The sequence below is a fragment of the Aythya ferina genome, assembly GCF_964211825.1.
Source record: "Aythya ferina genome assembly, chromosome: 1".
NCBI lineage: Eukaryota > Metazoa > Chordata > Aves > Anseriformes > Anatidae > Aythya > Aythya ferina.
This window is the reverse complement of record NC_140296.1, coordinates 7,531,198-7,546,767: the sequence shown is the minus strand read 5'-3', so window position 1 is coordinate 7,546,767 and position 15,570 is coordinate 7,531,198. Positions and strand designations below refer to the sequence as shown.

Below are 15,570 nucleotides of genomic sequence, written 5' to 3'. Positions count from 1 at the left end.
TTTGCGGAAAACAGACTCCACAATCTGTAAAGTTGTAAAGTAGGTATGTTTATTTGGCACTGTGCACACACGCCGGATGCAAGGGGGATAGCTCCACCTCACTTGCACACCAACAATTACTGGCAGTGTGCTTATAGTAGTGGGACAAATACGTATTCAATTAATTTCCTGTAAGTCTTTTGTATATTCATCAGGTCTCTGAAGAATCATTAGTGTAGGTTCCATATGCGTACTGGTCAAATTATGCATGGTCTCTGAGGTGTCCTGAGGGACAAGTGTGTGCTCTGCAACACAGAGGGGAGCTTCCCCTGCAGCTCCTCCATGAGGTATATGGAGCCCAATCATGGAAGCAAAACTAAGGCAGTGTGACTCCAGGGCACTGCTTTCAATGCTGTAGAGTGCTGGTCTTGGTGCCAACATCTGAGAGGGGCTTGCTGTGGGCTGGGAAGGGAAGAGCCATTCCCCCAGCCCATGGTTTTTTCAGGCTGTGGAAAACTGTGCTTGGACTTTGCTCTTGCGGAGGAGCATGTCCTGGTGTCCAAGGACAGGCAGGCATAATTCAGGACACCAACTGAAGGTACGCCTAAGGGAAAAGCAGCAAGGAGCTTCTGAGTAACTAAGACTGGCCTGCAGAGGAGGGCAGTCACATATGGGCATCTGTTGGGTCCACCAGCACTATGAAAGAGCTGGCTGGCTGATGGCTCCTCTGGAAAGAAGGAAATGCCTAAAAGGCAGAGCTCCAAGAGGCTGGAGCAGCACAATCACGGTGTGTCACTGATGCCACAGCATCTGATGCCCTGCTGCTGGCCTACACCTGCAGCTGTGCCAGCTGCCAAGAGCAGAAGGCAATCACTAACACACTGTTTTGCAATCTGCAAGCACACAAGTGGAGGATTTGCTGGCAAAAGCTGTTGCTTATTAACCAGACACCCAGCAAGGAACAAGGCATGAGATGGACCTGTGTCAGAACACCTGTGGAGTTCACCCAGACTGTGCCCGAAGAAAGCTGCTCGCTGACTCATGGACAAGAGCCCAGGGGCTGCATCCTCCAGCTCCCTCTCAGCCTCACCTGGGAAAAGGCTCTTTACTCTGCCTGCCACCAGTCCCAGGAGCAGGGAGCACAGCCTCCTTCCACTGTGGGTGCATCACTGTCAGCTGCAGGGGAGCTTTAGGACTTTGGGTCTGCAGGGGGACAGCTGGAGGCAGGGCCTCTCCACGGTCATTCCCTCCGCGAGGCAGCCAGGGGATGGAGAGCCAAAGCCCAGAGCTGAGCAACCCACATGCTGGATCCCTCAGGCAGCCTGCTGCAGCTCAGCTTTTCCCAGCCTTTGTGGGAGCTGGCCAACACTTCCTTGGCACTTGATTTGCACACGGAGCTGCCTCAGTCTTCTCGGGGGAGTGAGGAATGAGGACATGCTGCTGTTTCATGTCCACTGGTACCATCTTCAGAGACTTTTTCAGGTCCACAAGTGCCATGGAGGAGGCGCTCTCTGTCTGCAGCCTCTGCATTTCCCTCTGCATCTTCTGCTACGGGAAAGCAGAAACAAGGAACGTTTTCAGGTGGAGGTGCTAATGTGGGAGCCACCACATGGCAGTGGGGCAGTCGTCCCCTCAGGGTTTCCCCAGGCTCAGGGCAGTTTCCCTGCAGCCTGCTTTCTCTCAGAAAGGCAGCATGAAAGGGTAACACCCTCAGCCTCTGAAACTAAGGGCAAGACACTTTCACTGCAGTGGGCTTTGGAGGAGCCCTCGTCCTTCACAAAAGAAAACAAGGCTCAGGAAGGGCAGGTTTTCTCTTTGAGAGAAGATTCCTGGTAGAGCTCAAAGGGGAAGAGTGTGCACATGGTCCCCTGAGAGAAGAAAAAGTTTCCTTCTGGAGTGCTTGAAAGCACTTGGCATAAACAGATACTCTCACAGAATCACAGAATCACAGAATTTCTAGGTTGAAAGAGACCTCAAGATCATCGAGTCCAACCTCTGACCTAACATTAACAAGTCCTCCACTAAACCATATCACTAAGCTCTACATCTAAATGTATTTTAAAGACCTCCAGGGATGGGGACTCAACCATTTTAAAGACCTCCAGGGATGGGGACTCAACCACTTCTCTGGGCAGCCCGTTCCAATGTCTAACAGCCCTTTCGGTAAAGAAGTTCTTCCTAACATCCAACCTAAAACTCCCCTGGCGCAACTTAAGCCCATTCCCCCTCGTCCTGTCACCAGGCATGTGGGAGAACAGACCAACCCCCACCTCGCTACAGCCTCCTTTAAGGTACCTGTAGAGAGCGATAAGGTCGCCCCTGAGCCTCCTTTTCTCCAGGCTGAACAAGCCCAGCTCCCTCAGCCGCTCCTCGTAGGACTTGTTCTCCAGGCCCCTCACCAGCTTCGTCGCCCTTCTCTGCACCCGCTCAAGCACTTCCATGTCCTTCTTGTAGCGAGGGGCCCAAAACTGAGCACAGTACTCAAGGTGCGGCCTCACCAGAGCCGAGTACAGGGGAACAATCACTTCCCTAGACCTGCTGGCCACGCTGCTTCTTATATAAGCCAGGATGCCATTGGCCTTCTTGGCCACCTGAGCACAGTTGAACTTCATGCAGTTGACCTCAGCCCATCGGTGCAGCCTATCCAGATCCTCCTGCAGAGCCTTCCTGCCCTCGAGCAGATCGACACATGCACCTAACTTGGTGTCATCTGCAAACTTATTGAGGGTGTACTCGATGCCCTCATCCAGCTGTATGAAGTATTAGGGGGGACCTGCCTCCAGCCAGGGGGAGGAAAGGGACAATGGAGTTTATTGGATTGTGTGGATTCGATGGCCTGGCACATCAGATGCACAGAAGTATGAAGCTTTAGTAGACACCGGTGCACAGTGTACTGTAACGCCATCAGGCCCTAAAGGGCTAGAACACATCTGTGTTTATGGGTTGATGGGGGTATCCCAGCAGTTAACTGTATTGGAGGCTGAAGTGAGTCTGACTGGGAATGAGTGGCAAAAGCACCATATTGTGACTTGCCCGGATGCTCCATGCATCCTTGGCATAGACTATCTCAGGAGAGGATTTTTCAAGGACCCAAAAGGGTTCTGCTGGGCTTTTGGCATAGCTGCCTTAGAGACAGAGGACATTAAACAATTGTCTACCTTGCCCGGTCTCTCGGAGGACCCTTCTGTTGTGGGGCTGCTGAGGGGCAAAGAACAACAAGTGCCAATTGCTAACCACAACTGGGCACCGGCGGCAATATCGCACCAACTGAGACTACCTGATCATCACCATCCATAAGCTAATTCGTCAACTGGAGAGCCAAGGAGTGATCAGCAAGACTCATTCACCCGTTAATAGTCCCATATGTCCAGTGTGAAAGTCTAATGGTGAGTGGAGACTAACAGTGGACTATCGTGGCCTGAACAAAGTCACACCACCACTGAGCACTGCAGTGCTGGAAACGCTAGAACTCCAGTACAAACTGGAATCAAAGACAGCCAAGTGGTACGCCACAATTGATATCGCCAATGCATTTTTCTCCATCTCTCTAGCAGCAAAGTGCAGGCCACTGTTTGCTTTCACTTGGAGGGGAGTCCAATACACCTGAAATCCAGGGGTGGAAACACAGCCCTACCATTTGCCATGGACTGATCCAGTCTGCGCTGGAGCAGGGGAAAGCTCCTGAACACCTTGCAGTACATTGATGACATCATTGTGTGGAGTGACACAGCAGAGGAAGTTTTTGAGAAAGGGAAGAAAATAGTTCAAATCCTTCTAAAGGCTGGTTTTGTCATAAAACAAAGTCAAAGGACCTGCACAACAGATCCAGTTTTTAGGAATAAAATGGCAAAATGGACATCGGCAAATCCCAATGGATGTGACCAACAAAATAACAGCTATGTCTCCAACAACTAGCAAAAAGGAAACAAACTTTCCTAGGTGTCGTGGGGTTTTAGAGAATGCACATTCCAAATTACAGTCTGATTGTAAACCTGCTCTACCAAGTAACCCGTAAGAAGAATGATTTCGAATGGGGCCCTGAGCAATGACAAGCATTTGAACAAATTACGCAGGAAATAGTTCATGCAGTAGCCCTTAGGCCAGTCCGAACAGGCTGGGTGAACTCCACAGGTGTTCTGACACAGGTCCATCTCATGCCTTGTTCCTTGCTGGGTGTCTGGTTAATAAGCAACAGCTTTTGCCAGCAAATCCTCCACTTGTGTGCTTGCAGATTGCAAAACAGTGTGTTAGTGATTGCCTTCTGCTCTTGGCAGCTGGCACAGCTGCAGGTGTAGGCCAGCAGCAGGGCATCAGATGCTGTGGCATCAGTGACACACCGTGATTGTGCTGCTCCAGCCTCTTGGAGCTCTGTCTTTTAGGCATTTCCTTCTTTCCAGAGGAGCCATCAGCCAGCCAGCTCTTTCATAGTGCTGGTGGACCCAACAGATGCCCATATGTGACTGCCCTCCTCTGCAGGCCAGTCTTAGTTACTCAGAAGCTCCTTGCTGCTTTTCCCTTAGGCGTACCTTCAGTTGGTGTCCTGAATTATGCCTGCCTGTCCTTGGACACCAGGACATGCTCCTCCGCAAGAGCAAAGTCCAAGCACAGTTTTCCACAGCCTGAAAAAACCATGGGCTGGGGGAATGGCTCTTCCCTTCCCAGCCCACAGCAAGCCCCTCTCAGATGTTGGCACCAAGACCAGCACTCTACAGCATTGAAAGCAGTGCCCTGGAGTCACACTGCCTTAGTTTTGCTTCCATGATTGGGCTCCATATACCTCATGGAGGAGCTGCAGGGGAAGCTCCCCTCTGTGTTGCAGAGCACACACTTGTCCCTCAGGACACCTCAGAGACCATGCATAATTTGACCAGTACGCATATGGAACCTACACTAATGATTCTTCAGAGACCTGATGAATATACAAAAGACTTACAGGAAATTAATTGAATACGTATTTGTCCCACTACTATAAGCACACTGCCAGTAATTGTTGGTGTGCAAGTGAGGTGGAGCTATCCCCCTTGCATCCGGCGTGTGTGCACAGTGCCAAATAAACATACCTACTTTACAACTTTACAGATTGTGGAGTCTGTTTTCCGCAAATCAGTTTGTCAAGCCAGCCAGGAGACACTCTGCTCAGCTGCGGGATCGGCTGCAGAGCAGATGCCCCTAGGCGTACCCTGGGTATTTTCCTCAGAGGAGCCTCCGCTCCCAGCCACTCCCTGCGGGAGCAGACCATGACCTCCTACAGCTGCGGACAAGCGGTATGTTTAACAAAGGGGGCCAGTAAGTCATAGGGGGCACCTGCGCTTGGCCGGGGCCACCAATAAACCACGCTGAGGTGTCTGGCGTACCCCGTAAGGGAGGAGGGTATCCTACAGGCTGACTGATAGAGCAGTCAAGGGTATGTGCTGACCGATAGAGTGATCAAAGGGGATTTGCTGACTGATAGGGTGGCCGCTAGCAATCTTGGGAGCAGACTGAGCAAATCCAAGGTCACCACTGCATCCTAGTATTGGGAGCCAGGACATACCTGCTAATGACTATAGAAGAAGCAGGAGAAGGGTAAGCGGGCCTCTCCCAGTTGTGACAAGGTTACCTGGGGGAATTTTGCAGCTGCTGGAGGGATATGAACTGGAGTGGTAATACTGTATGTCTTATTTGTAAATATCTGGTGACTGAGTCCCAAATAGGATTGCAATCAAAGTTTACAATTTATTAAAAGAATAGAGGCAAGCAAACAGCGCTGGGTGTGCCAGGAGTCTCTGCTCCACCAAGAAGCACACCAGTTACATCAAGCAGCTGATTTTTATGCTACTAGGCTAATACATATTCATTACTACTTCTAGAAAAAACAGGGTTATTATAATTAGTTTCTGGAATCCAAACCCTCCTACTGGAGCATGTGTATCAGTCTCCGGTGGTGTCTCTGGGGGTCTCCGGGGGTCTCTCGTGCTGAAGGCTCATAGTCTTCCTCCCAGGGTTTTTTTCTTGTCCTTCTCCTTTGTCCATCTTGGCCGGATGTCACAGACTTGTGCAGCGTCCCATGCAAACTTCGTCTTTTAGTTGTCCTTTGGCTTTCCCCTTCTCCTTAATCTCTTGGCCAGATATCAGAGACTTGCGTAGTGTCCTAAGCAATAGTCATCATAGTTAGCAGTTATTCTGAAACCCCTTTGTTCTCCTATCCCGTATTGACACGAATTGCTGGACCATTCCTTTGCAAGATACAAGATCTATATACATTAACCACTCTGTTTTTCTTAGACTTCTGGTTATACAAGGGTATGTAAGACAGAAGGTCACATTTCATCATATCATGCGGCCCTAGCATTTTTCCATATTGACACAAATCTGATGAACACATTTCTCAGGTGTGGAAAGAAAATTCTAGAATTTGCTTTTAGTTTTTTTAAATCTTGAAAAGAAATAAGAAAGAAGCAATGTACTGTCTACAGTGCAGAAGCAGCACCACAAGAAAGAGAAGAGGCTTCTCCCTTGGATGTAGGCCCTGTGTGGGATGCCAAATAAGCCGTTCTCTCTGAAGCAGCAGCTTCAGCGTCCTCCTCACAGGCCTCTCCCGAGGAAGTGTGCAGTTCATCCATATTCTCTCTCTGTCACAGGGTGCCTCCTCCCACAGCACAGCCTGTAGACTGTACTTCCTCAATCTACGCCTTGGTTGGAGGCCTTGTGGGGGAGCCCAGCAAAGCCCCTCTCACTGCAGAAGCAGCACCATAAGAAGGAGAAATGGCTTCTCTCTTGGCTGGAGACTCTGTGTGGGATGTCAATCCTCACCATCCTCTTTGTGAAGAATTTTTGTGGCCACCAAGGAGCAGCTCTGACTAGCCTTCTCGTTTTCTCTTTACAGGGATGCCTCCTGCTATTAAGAGCCAGCTGCTCACACACCAGAGTCGCTCTCCAGCCAGACTCTCCAGGGTGACAGGGGAGGCACAGCTGGGCCAGGCTGCTGGGGAAAAAGAGCCTTCTCCCAAATGAGGCTGGGGTGGGAAGCCATAGAAGGCAGCCCCAGAGCTCTTCCCCTTGAGTCATCGAGCAGCTTTCCTTGCACACAGGGACTTGGTGAACTCCACAATGGGCCTGACACATGTCCCGCTGACAGCAGTTTCCTGCCTGGGCACCCGGTAGGTGAGCAAAATCTCTTGCCGCAAATCCTCCTCTGTTGTGTTTGCAGGCTGCTGACAGTGCGTCAGGAGAGCTCCACAAGGACGGGAGAACAGGGCAAGGGCAAGCGCTCTGCTGCAGCCAGGCCCCAAACTCAAGCACCTGCCGGTGAGGGTCACCGGAGAGCAGGACAGGTAGCCACTGTGGTCCGCCTACCTGGGTTGTTAGAAGGGAAATGCTTCTGGAGATGTGACATCTTGACAATTATTGTGCCTTCTTCAGTGCCTTCTTCATGATTAAAGAGGAGCTCCCCATGGTGGGCTGTGAGCTCCTTGATGTAAAGAAGCCCATCTTCCAGGTTTCAGAGACCTTTGCCAGTATTCATGGGCTCCCTTACAAGAAAGAAACTTTTCCGGGTAAGAAGAGAGATGAATTTCAGGGCTCCAATGTGCAAGGATGTGGGCTGCATGCTCAGCTGCTGCTGGGAGGGCAGTGCAGGGGTTACACAGCTCCTCCAGGAGGTCCAGAGAAAGGCCTGAGCTCCTCAGAAGCCAAAACCTGCCAATGCTTTGCACCTTCTGGCAGGCAGCAGTCTTTTGCTGTATATCAGATTTGAGAGCCTGGCCTGACATATCAGGCCCACAGGAGTAGAGGGCTCTAGTGGACACTGGCTTGCCAGTTACACCCCAAATCGTTATACTGATGTATATGTGAAGCACAGCGAATAGGAAGCATGGCCTTTCTCCTCCTGATTTCCTTATGGCATGGCACGTGCACCTTCCTCATGATGGCATATGCACCTTCCCGAAGAACCGCAGAAATCTGGTACGTAGTTGACTGACAGTTCAATATGAACTTATTTCAGGGCCCCAGTGAAACATGCACGATACGTCTATTCGCATGTAAAGGAAGCTCTTGCAGAGCTTTCCTATAAAGTTTTTCACACTCTAGAACCAGACGACTGTTTTGGTCCAGGTAGCCCAGCTGGAAGGGACCACATCAGATACTTGTAACTACCCACACTGCCGTCAAATAGAAGGGACAGATTTCCCCATTGGAGACATGCAGCCCATTGTAAGAAGACACCACCACCTAGCAACACAACGCAGAGAAAGGTGCCCCCCCTGAAAAAGACACAACACGGACCCTGAATCTTGAACTCTCTTCTCCAGACCTGACTTCATCCCTGGACTACAGCCACAAGGACACATGATGCTACAGTCTCCAACCACACAAATTAGATACACCTTGAACTGCTCTTTTAATCTCTGGACTTCCTTTGAGAACTATTTAGAGATACTTTATAAATAATTTGTATAGTTTTGCTTTCTTCGAAGCGGAGGGTTGTTCATAGATTAATAGCATTTGAGTTGAGGTTCCAAATTCTAAGCAAAATATTGTTGGGGTACATTCTGTATGGATTAGGAGCCTGTGGAATGCGGAGAGGCAGTGTCACAACAGTGACTCGGGACATGTGACAGAAGAGGGACCATGGACCCAAGAGCAGATTTACAAAGGTTCTACTGAAGTTTGTTTCACGATCGTGTGACCCCTCTGCCATTAGGGAAATGAGAGGTCACCATTAAAATATTCAGCAGTTCATATAAAATTTGCAACAAAATGCTGTGTGAACATATACAATCACATTGTTACACCAGTCCTGACTCTGCCAATCGTCTTCCTCATTTCCATGCAACGCGGTGCTTTGGACTGAGGCCTCGGGTAGATACCAGTCCTTCATTTATGTCTCCCTGAGAGCTTGCTCTTCTCCAGAGTTAAGCTTTCTCAAAACAGGATTTTTGGTGTTTTGTCACCTAATCTGCTTGTTGCTCCTAGTATGTCCTGCAAAAGTTCTCAGGCGGGTATGTACAGCTTTTGCTAAGACCATACTGGGTGTGCCAGTTCTGCAGGCTCCACCAAGTGCCATCACTCCATGTTGTGGTCTGTGGCAGTTAACAAGCTACCTAAAGAGTCTGAGCCTGGCGTGGGCACTTGGCCTCATTAACATACAAAGAACTGTCTGGAGCCCATTTTTCACAAGATTGCACACCTGGCTATGGTAACATTACATTTTCCTCACCACTTTCCTTTATTTCCTTTGTTTTATTTATAGTGGGGTAGCTGCAACCACTTGGAAGAAAAAGCGGAAGAGGAGAGAGAAATGCTGCCCAATGTTTGCAGTGTGATCAGTGTTAATAAAGCTTCTGACCGACCTCTTTTAAAATGCACTTGTGTTATTACACATTTGGAGTCACAGTATTCCCCAACACTCTAGTGCAGTCTTTGGCCATCCACCCACTGGCTGCTTCAGAGAAGGAATGAAAACAAAGAGGCTCTAACTCCAGTGGTCACCCTGCTGGCTAAAAAATCACCAGAGCTGAGGGTCACGCACAGAAAGTGGAAGGGGACGGTGCTCCCTGCACCTATAGCTGGATGACGTGGGAAGGTTCAGCCCAAGGAAAAGTCTTGGACAGTGCTAAGAGAAGTTGCAGCCTCCTTTCCTGCTCCTGGGGCAAGGCCTGGGGCCAGCACCCTGCAGTGACCCTCACAGCCTGCGGACTGCTCTGCCCGAATCTCCAGGGTGCAGCAGTCTCCTTGGGGAGGCAGCTCCCTGACAGGGCAGGCTGCAGCCCCTATTGTGACACGCGATGAGGCAATAGCAGGGCCGTCTGTGACATCACACCACGTCCTGCTCAAAAGCCCTGTGCGCCGCGACCTGCCCTCACTTGGCTGCGAGGCCTTCAGGAGGCAGTGGCTGGTGCTGCTCTGCTGGGGCTGCCGCTGTGATCTTGAGGAGCCGCCTTGCAGAAAGGAGCCAAAGGCACTGGGAAGCAGCGTCCCCGCGTGGGACAATTCCTGCTGACGAGTGGAGGAGGCCCGGAGCGAGATGGAGGCCAGGAGTGCTCCCATCCTGTGCAAAGGCCGCCTCATGTGTCCAACACTCATGCACCTCCAGGACGATGGTGAGCCCAACAGGAGGTGCCTGAGGAACAGGCAGCAGCGCAGCCCACTTGAGCTGCAGTTTCTTGTGGGGAGAGAGAGGGAGGGTCTGGGGACATAGACACTGGCCCCATTGGCCACGAGGACTGTGCTGGACGAGAAAGCTGGCTTGCAGTATGACGTCTCTTTCCTTTGCTTTTCAGAGATTGTGAAAGTTTGGGATGCAGTATCCCACTTCATCCGCAGGCAGTTCGCGCTGAACAAGGTGAGCTTTGCAGCCTCATCCTGCCCTCTTACTCTGCTCTTTCCCAGAGCTGCCACCCCACAGCCCGCCTCCTCAAGCAGCAGAAACACCCCAGCGGTGGCCTGCAAACTGCAGAGGTGCCAGGGGCCCGTTGCTGCTTTGGCAGTATGCACAAAAGAAGAGCCCAGCTCCAGCAGAAGGACGGGGTCCATTCTGCCTGGTGTTTGTGTGTTGCCCGTGGCCAGAGTGGGCAGGCCAGCATGTCGCTGGTGCTGGCACTCAAGGCTTTCCCTACTTGTTGGGAACTGCTTGGAGGGAATTTTACGGAGCTGAGGGTGTTGGCTGTGCTCTTAGTAGCCCAGCTCCACTTTAGAGGGAAAAAAGGAGGGAGCTGGGAAAATCCGTGACATTGAGGCCATCTCCAGGGCTCTGCAGAGTGACACTGCCTGGCACTTTCTCATGAGCTGTGGCCAAGGCATGAGGGCCCATCTTCTTGCTTGGAGAAGCCCCAGAAATACTGACCCGTGTTCCTGATTTCTTGCTTTTCAGGGTGTCACAGTACCTGGGCTGGGCACCTTCTTTGCTGTTAAACAGGACCGGCCCATGGCAGGCTTTAAGCTCCTCGATGTAAAGAAGCCCGTCTTCCAGGTTTCGGAGCACTTTGCCAATGTTCATGGGCTCCCTTACAAGAAAGAAACTTTTCCTGGTAAGAAGAGAGATGATTGTCTGGGCTCCCACGCGCGGGGACTTTGGGCTGCATGCTCAGCTGCTGCTGGGAGGGCAGTGAAGGGGTTACACAGCTCCTCCAGGAGGTCCAGAGAAAGGCCTGAGCTCCTCTCAAGCCAAGGCCCATCAACGCCTTGCACGTCCCTCCAGACACCAGCTCCCAGAAACGTCCCTCCCTATCCTGTTGGCACCCTGATGGCTGCATTGGTGGTTGACTTCTGCTCTAAGCAGTTCGGACAACAGCAGGTGCAGGCTGACACTGGGCATCGGCTTCTATGGCATCAGCGATGCCCCACGATTGTGCTGCCCTAGGCGCTTGGAGCTCTGTCTTTCAGGGATTCTCCTCCTCCAGACGAGCAGTCAGCAAGACAGCTCTGTAGCAGTGCTGGAGGGCCCAGAAGCTACCCAAATGGGACTGCCCTCCTCTGCAGGCCTGTCTTAGTTATTTTCTCCTTGCTTCCTCTCCCTCAGGAATACCTCCATTTGTTTTCCTGAATTATGCCTGGCTGTCCTTGGACATCGGCATTCCTCGGGACACCGTGCAGCGCTGCATTCAGGAGACCCTGCTCTTTCTCTCCTACACCCTTGCAAAGAAGCAGGCTGTTGATTTCATCTTCAAGGACATCGGCTGTCTGGTGTTCCGCAAGAGCAGAGTCCAAATGCACTTTTCCTCCGACTTTGTTCACAACCTGAATAGCAACGGCCAGCTGTTGAAATGCCGCCTCACTGTAAGTTTCTCACTGCACCAGCACAGCCCAGGGTTCCTGGGAAATGCCCCGAGAGGCCGTTCGGAGGGACTTCTCCTTCTGGGTCAGACTCGTCTCCTGATGAGGCACAGGAGTCTGGCCCCTGCACAAAGCCAGGCAGTTATTTACCAGGTGCAGGCACTCGCTGCGCAGCTTGTGCTGCTTGTAAGGAGGGGTGAACACTAAGCCCTGCAAACTCTGCCCGTGGGCAGCTTTCTGCCTGAGCAGCCGTGATGCCTTCGTTGGCAAGGGCATCCCTTCCTGGCCATGGTCTCACCCACGACTGTCTCTCCTGCAGAGGTTAAGCAAAACGGATTTGGCCACATCGGAGAGAAAAAGCATGGTCCCACATCCAGCTTCTGGAGGTGTCATCATCTTTCCCAGGTGGGTGCATTGCTTCTGCAGCCCTTGGCTGAGAGTTTTTGGCAGCTTTTCAGCTCCTCTCCGGAAGATCAGCAGTGCCAGGGCTTGGCTGCTGCTCAGGGAGGAGCTGGAAGGAAACTTCTCCAAGCACTGGTTCCTCCTCCACTCCACACCGATTCTTGCTTGTTTTGGAAGAGGGACCATTCTCTTTGTGTACCAAGGGGAATGTCTATTCCCTGCCCAGCCCACAGCAAGCCCCTCTCAGATGCTGGCACCAAGACCAGCACCCTACAGCCCTAGAATATGGTGCCCCGGAGTCACACTGCCTTGGTCTTTCTTCCAGGATTGGGCTCTACATACCTCGGGGAAGAGCTGCAGGGGAAGGGTCTCTCCAAGCACCCAAGCACCCTGCTTTGGAGAAGAAGGGAGACGCAAGTGTGGAGGGAGAGTCTACCAGAACAGGTAATGTGAGAGCGGGCTCCTGGGAGTGACAGCCCCTGGGAGACCTCTCTGCCCTTCCCTTCTGAATGTCCTCCTGAGGGCAAGGGGTATGGAGGCAAAGCTGGAAGGCTGCGCTTTGCACAGGATGAGGCCCCTCCTCTGACCCCAGTTCCCTGCGGCAGTAGCTCTGCTGGGCCTTCGTAGGAACCAGAATGGCAGGGCAGCCCAGGGCTTCCCGTAGCATTCGGCAGTGCTCAGGCCTCTTCCACGCTGGCCTCCTGGAGCTCCTGTCTACTGAAAGCCCCGCTCTGGATTAGATGTGTCCAAAGGTAGCATGTGGGGTACAATGGCAGCAGGGAGTCCCAGGACTCCCATCCCCACCCGTGAAATGCCAGTGGCCAAGGAGACTCCCTTCTAGGCCAACCCATCTCCCAGCTTGCTCTGCCTTTTACAAGTAGCACCGGATCCAGCAGGGAGGCTCATTCCCTGCCTCTTTGTGTGGCCACCAAGCAGCAGCTCTGACTGTCCTTCTCGTTTCCTCCTTACAGGGATGCCTCCTATTAAGAGCCAGCTGCTCACACCCCAGAGTCTCTCTCTATCCAGACTCTCCAAGATGAAAGGGGAGGCAAAGCTGGGCCAGGCTGCAGTGGAAAAAGAGCCTTCTCGCAGGTGAGGCTGGGGGGAACCTTAAAGAAGCAGCCCCTGGGCTCTTCTCCTTGAGTCATCGAGCGGCTTTCCTTAGACACAGGGTCTCGGTGAATTCCACAGGGGTCCTGACACATGCCCCACCAACTTCCCTTTCCCTGCTGGGGACCTGATTGGTGAGCAAAAACTAGAGCAGGAAATCCTCCTCTTCTGTGCTTGCAGGCTGCTGACAACCCGTGAGGAGAGCTCCTCAAGAATGGCAGAAGAGGGGAAGGGCAAGCGCTGTGCTGTGGCCTGGCCCCAAACTCAAGCCCCTGCCTGTGAGAGTCAACGGAGAACAGGACAGGTAGCCACTGCATCTGTGTGCCCATTGCCGGGTTGTTTCATGGGTTGCCTCTGTGGAGATTTGATGTTTCTCTGATTGTTGCATGCCCTTCTCTCCTGTAGGAAATATGCTGCCTGTACCAGCAAGAAGATGAGAAAACTCTGGAGGCATTGTTGGTTGAGGAGCAGCTGAAGAAAGAATGGGAGAGACAGAACATGTGGGCACAGTGCAAGGCTCGTGGCAAAACGAACGGGAGAGAGAGTATCTGGGTATGCCAAGTGCTTTCAATCACTCCAGAAAGAACCTTTCTCTTCTCTCAGGGGGCCGTGTAAACACTCTTCCCCTCTTAGCTCTGCAAGGAAGCTTCCCTCCAAGAGAAAAACCTGCCCTTCCTGAGCCTTGTTTTGTATTTTGAAGGACGAGACCTCCTCCAAAGCCCACTGCCCTGAAAGTGTTCTTGCCCTTAGTTTCAGAGGCTGAGGGTGTTACCCTTTCATGCTGCCTTTATGAGAGAAAGCAGGCTGCAGGGAAACTGCCCTGAGCCTGGGGAAACCCTGAGGGGACGACTGCCCCACTGCCATGGGACAGCTCCCACATTAGCACCCCCATCTAAAAACGTTCCTTGTTTCTACTTCCCCTGTAGCAGAAGACGCAGATGGAAATGCAGAGGCTGCAGACAGAGAGCGCCTCCTCCATGGCACTTGTGGAACTGAAAAAGTCTCTGCAGATGGTGCCAGTGGACATGAATCAGCAGCATGTCCTCATCCCTCACCCCCCGGAGAAGAAGGCTGAGGCAGCTCCTCTGAGCAAACCAAGTGCCAAGTAAGTGTGGGCCAGCACCCAAAAAGGCCAGGAAAAGCTGAGCTGCAGCAAGCTGCCTGAGGGATCCAGCATGTGGGTTGCTCAGCTCTGGGCTTTGGCTCTCCATCCCCTGGCTGCCTCGCGGAGGGAATGACCGTGGAGAGGCCCTGCCTCCAGCTGTCCCCCTGCAGACCCAAAGTCCTAAAGCTCCCCTGCAGCTGACAGTGACGCACCCACAATGGAAGGAGGCTGTGCTCCCTGCTTTTGGGCAGCCAGAGGTGAGGGCCTTCAGAGCCCACCTGAGAGTTTTTTTCTCTGTTGCTGCAGCTGCCTTTCAGTGCGGAGTGTGCGGGTGAGGAAACAGCTGGTGAAGAGAAAAGAGGTCCTGCAGAAAGACAAGACCAAGATCAGAGCTGTCGACATCCCTGGAAATTCTGCAGAGGATCTTCTGATTTGGTAAACCTCTCCTGCAACAGCCTTCATTCCGCTAGCAACAGCCCCTTCCTTGGGCAATGAGGCCCCCGGGCTCACGAGAACCCTTGCCCTGGCCTTCCGTAGCTGCTTGGCCAAAGGTCTCCAGTCCGGCCTCACACAGCGCCTCAGCCTGGCGCTGCGTAGATTCCCTGTCACTGGCTGGGACTCGAGGGGCCACCGCAAGGCCACACAGAGCCTTGGGACTCCTGCATATGCACAGGACTGGGGCTGAAGGGAGCAGGGAGTGTCACTCCGCTGCCCTCACTGGAACGGAAACTTGAACCCTTTCTTTTTCTCTCCTTAGCGTTGGTGAGAAAATCCCTGTGCTTCCAATGCCGAAGATGACACGAGCATCAGGGAAACCAGCGAGGACCCCTCGCAGCTGTGAGCAGCTGCGAGCCCAATAAAGTCTGTTGCTTCCTGCTGGAAGGACCAGCATGGGCTTTTTAGTGTTCTGATTTCGCAGAAACACAGAATGGTTGAGGTTGGAAGGTACCTGAAGAGGTCAGCTTGGCCAACCCCCTGCTCAAACATTGCCACCCGGCACCAGTGTCCAAGGAGCATGTCCTGTGGAGATGGCTTTCAAGTGTCTCCCCTTGAGGAGGGAGACTCTACAGCCTCACTGGAGAACCCGTGAGAGGACTCGCTCACCCACACACTACAGAAATGTATCCTGAGGTTAGGTTCAGGTGGAAGCCACTGTGTTTGCTTCTGTGCCCATCGCCTCTTGTCCTGTCAGTGGGCTCCACTGAAATGAGCCTGGCTCC

At 52.4% G+C, this 15,570-nt stretch overlaps 1 protein-coding gene across 1 annotated transcript; it reads left to right on the top strand.

Annotated features, from left to right (window-relative positions):
• The first annotated feature begins 12,292 nt into the window (after nt 1–12,292).
• LOC311429641 (uncharacterized protein) lies at nt 12,293–15,241 on the top strand. The gene is made up of 7 exons (XM_084505718.1): nt 12,293–12,579; nt 13,107–13,227; nt 13,426–13,549; nt 13,651–13,797; nt 14,172–14,350; nt 14,657–14,785; nt 15,108–15,241. Exons 2-7 carry the CDS (start codon nt 13,109–13,111, stop codon nt 15,208–15,210), a joined length of 801 nt encoding a protein of 266 aa, XP_084361844.1. The 5' UTR covers nt 12,293–12,579; nt 13,107–13,108; the 3' UTR covers nt 15,211–15,241.
• The last annotated feature ends 329 nt before the right edge of the window (nt 15,242–15,570 follow it).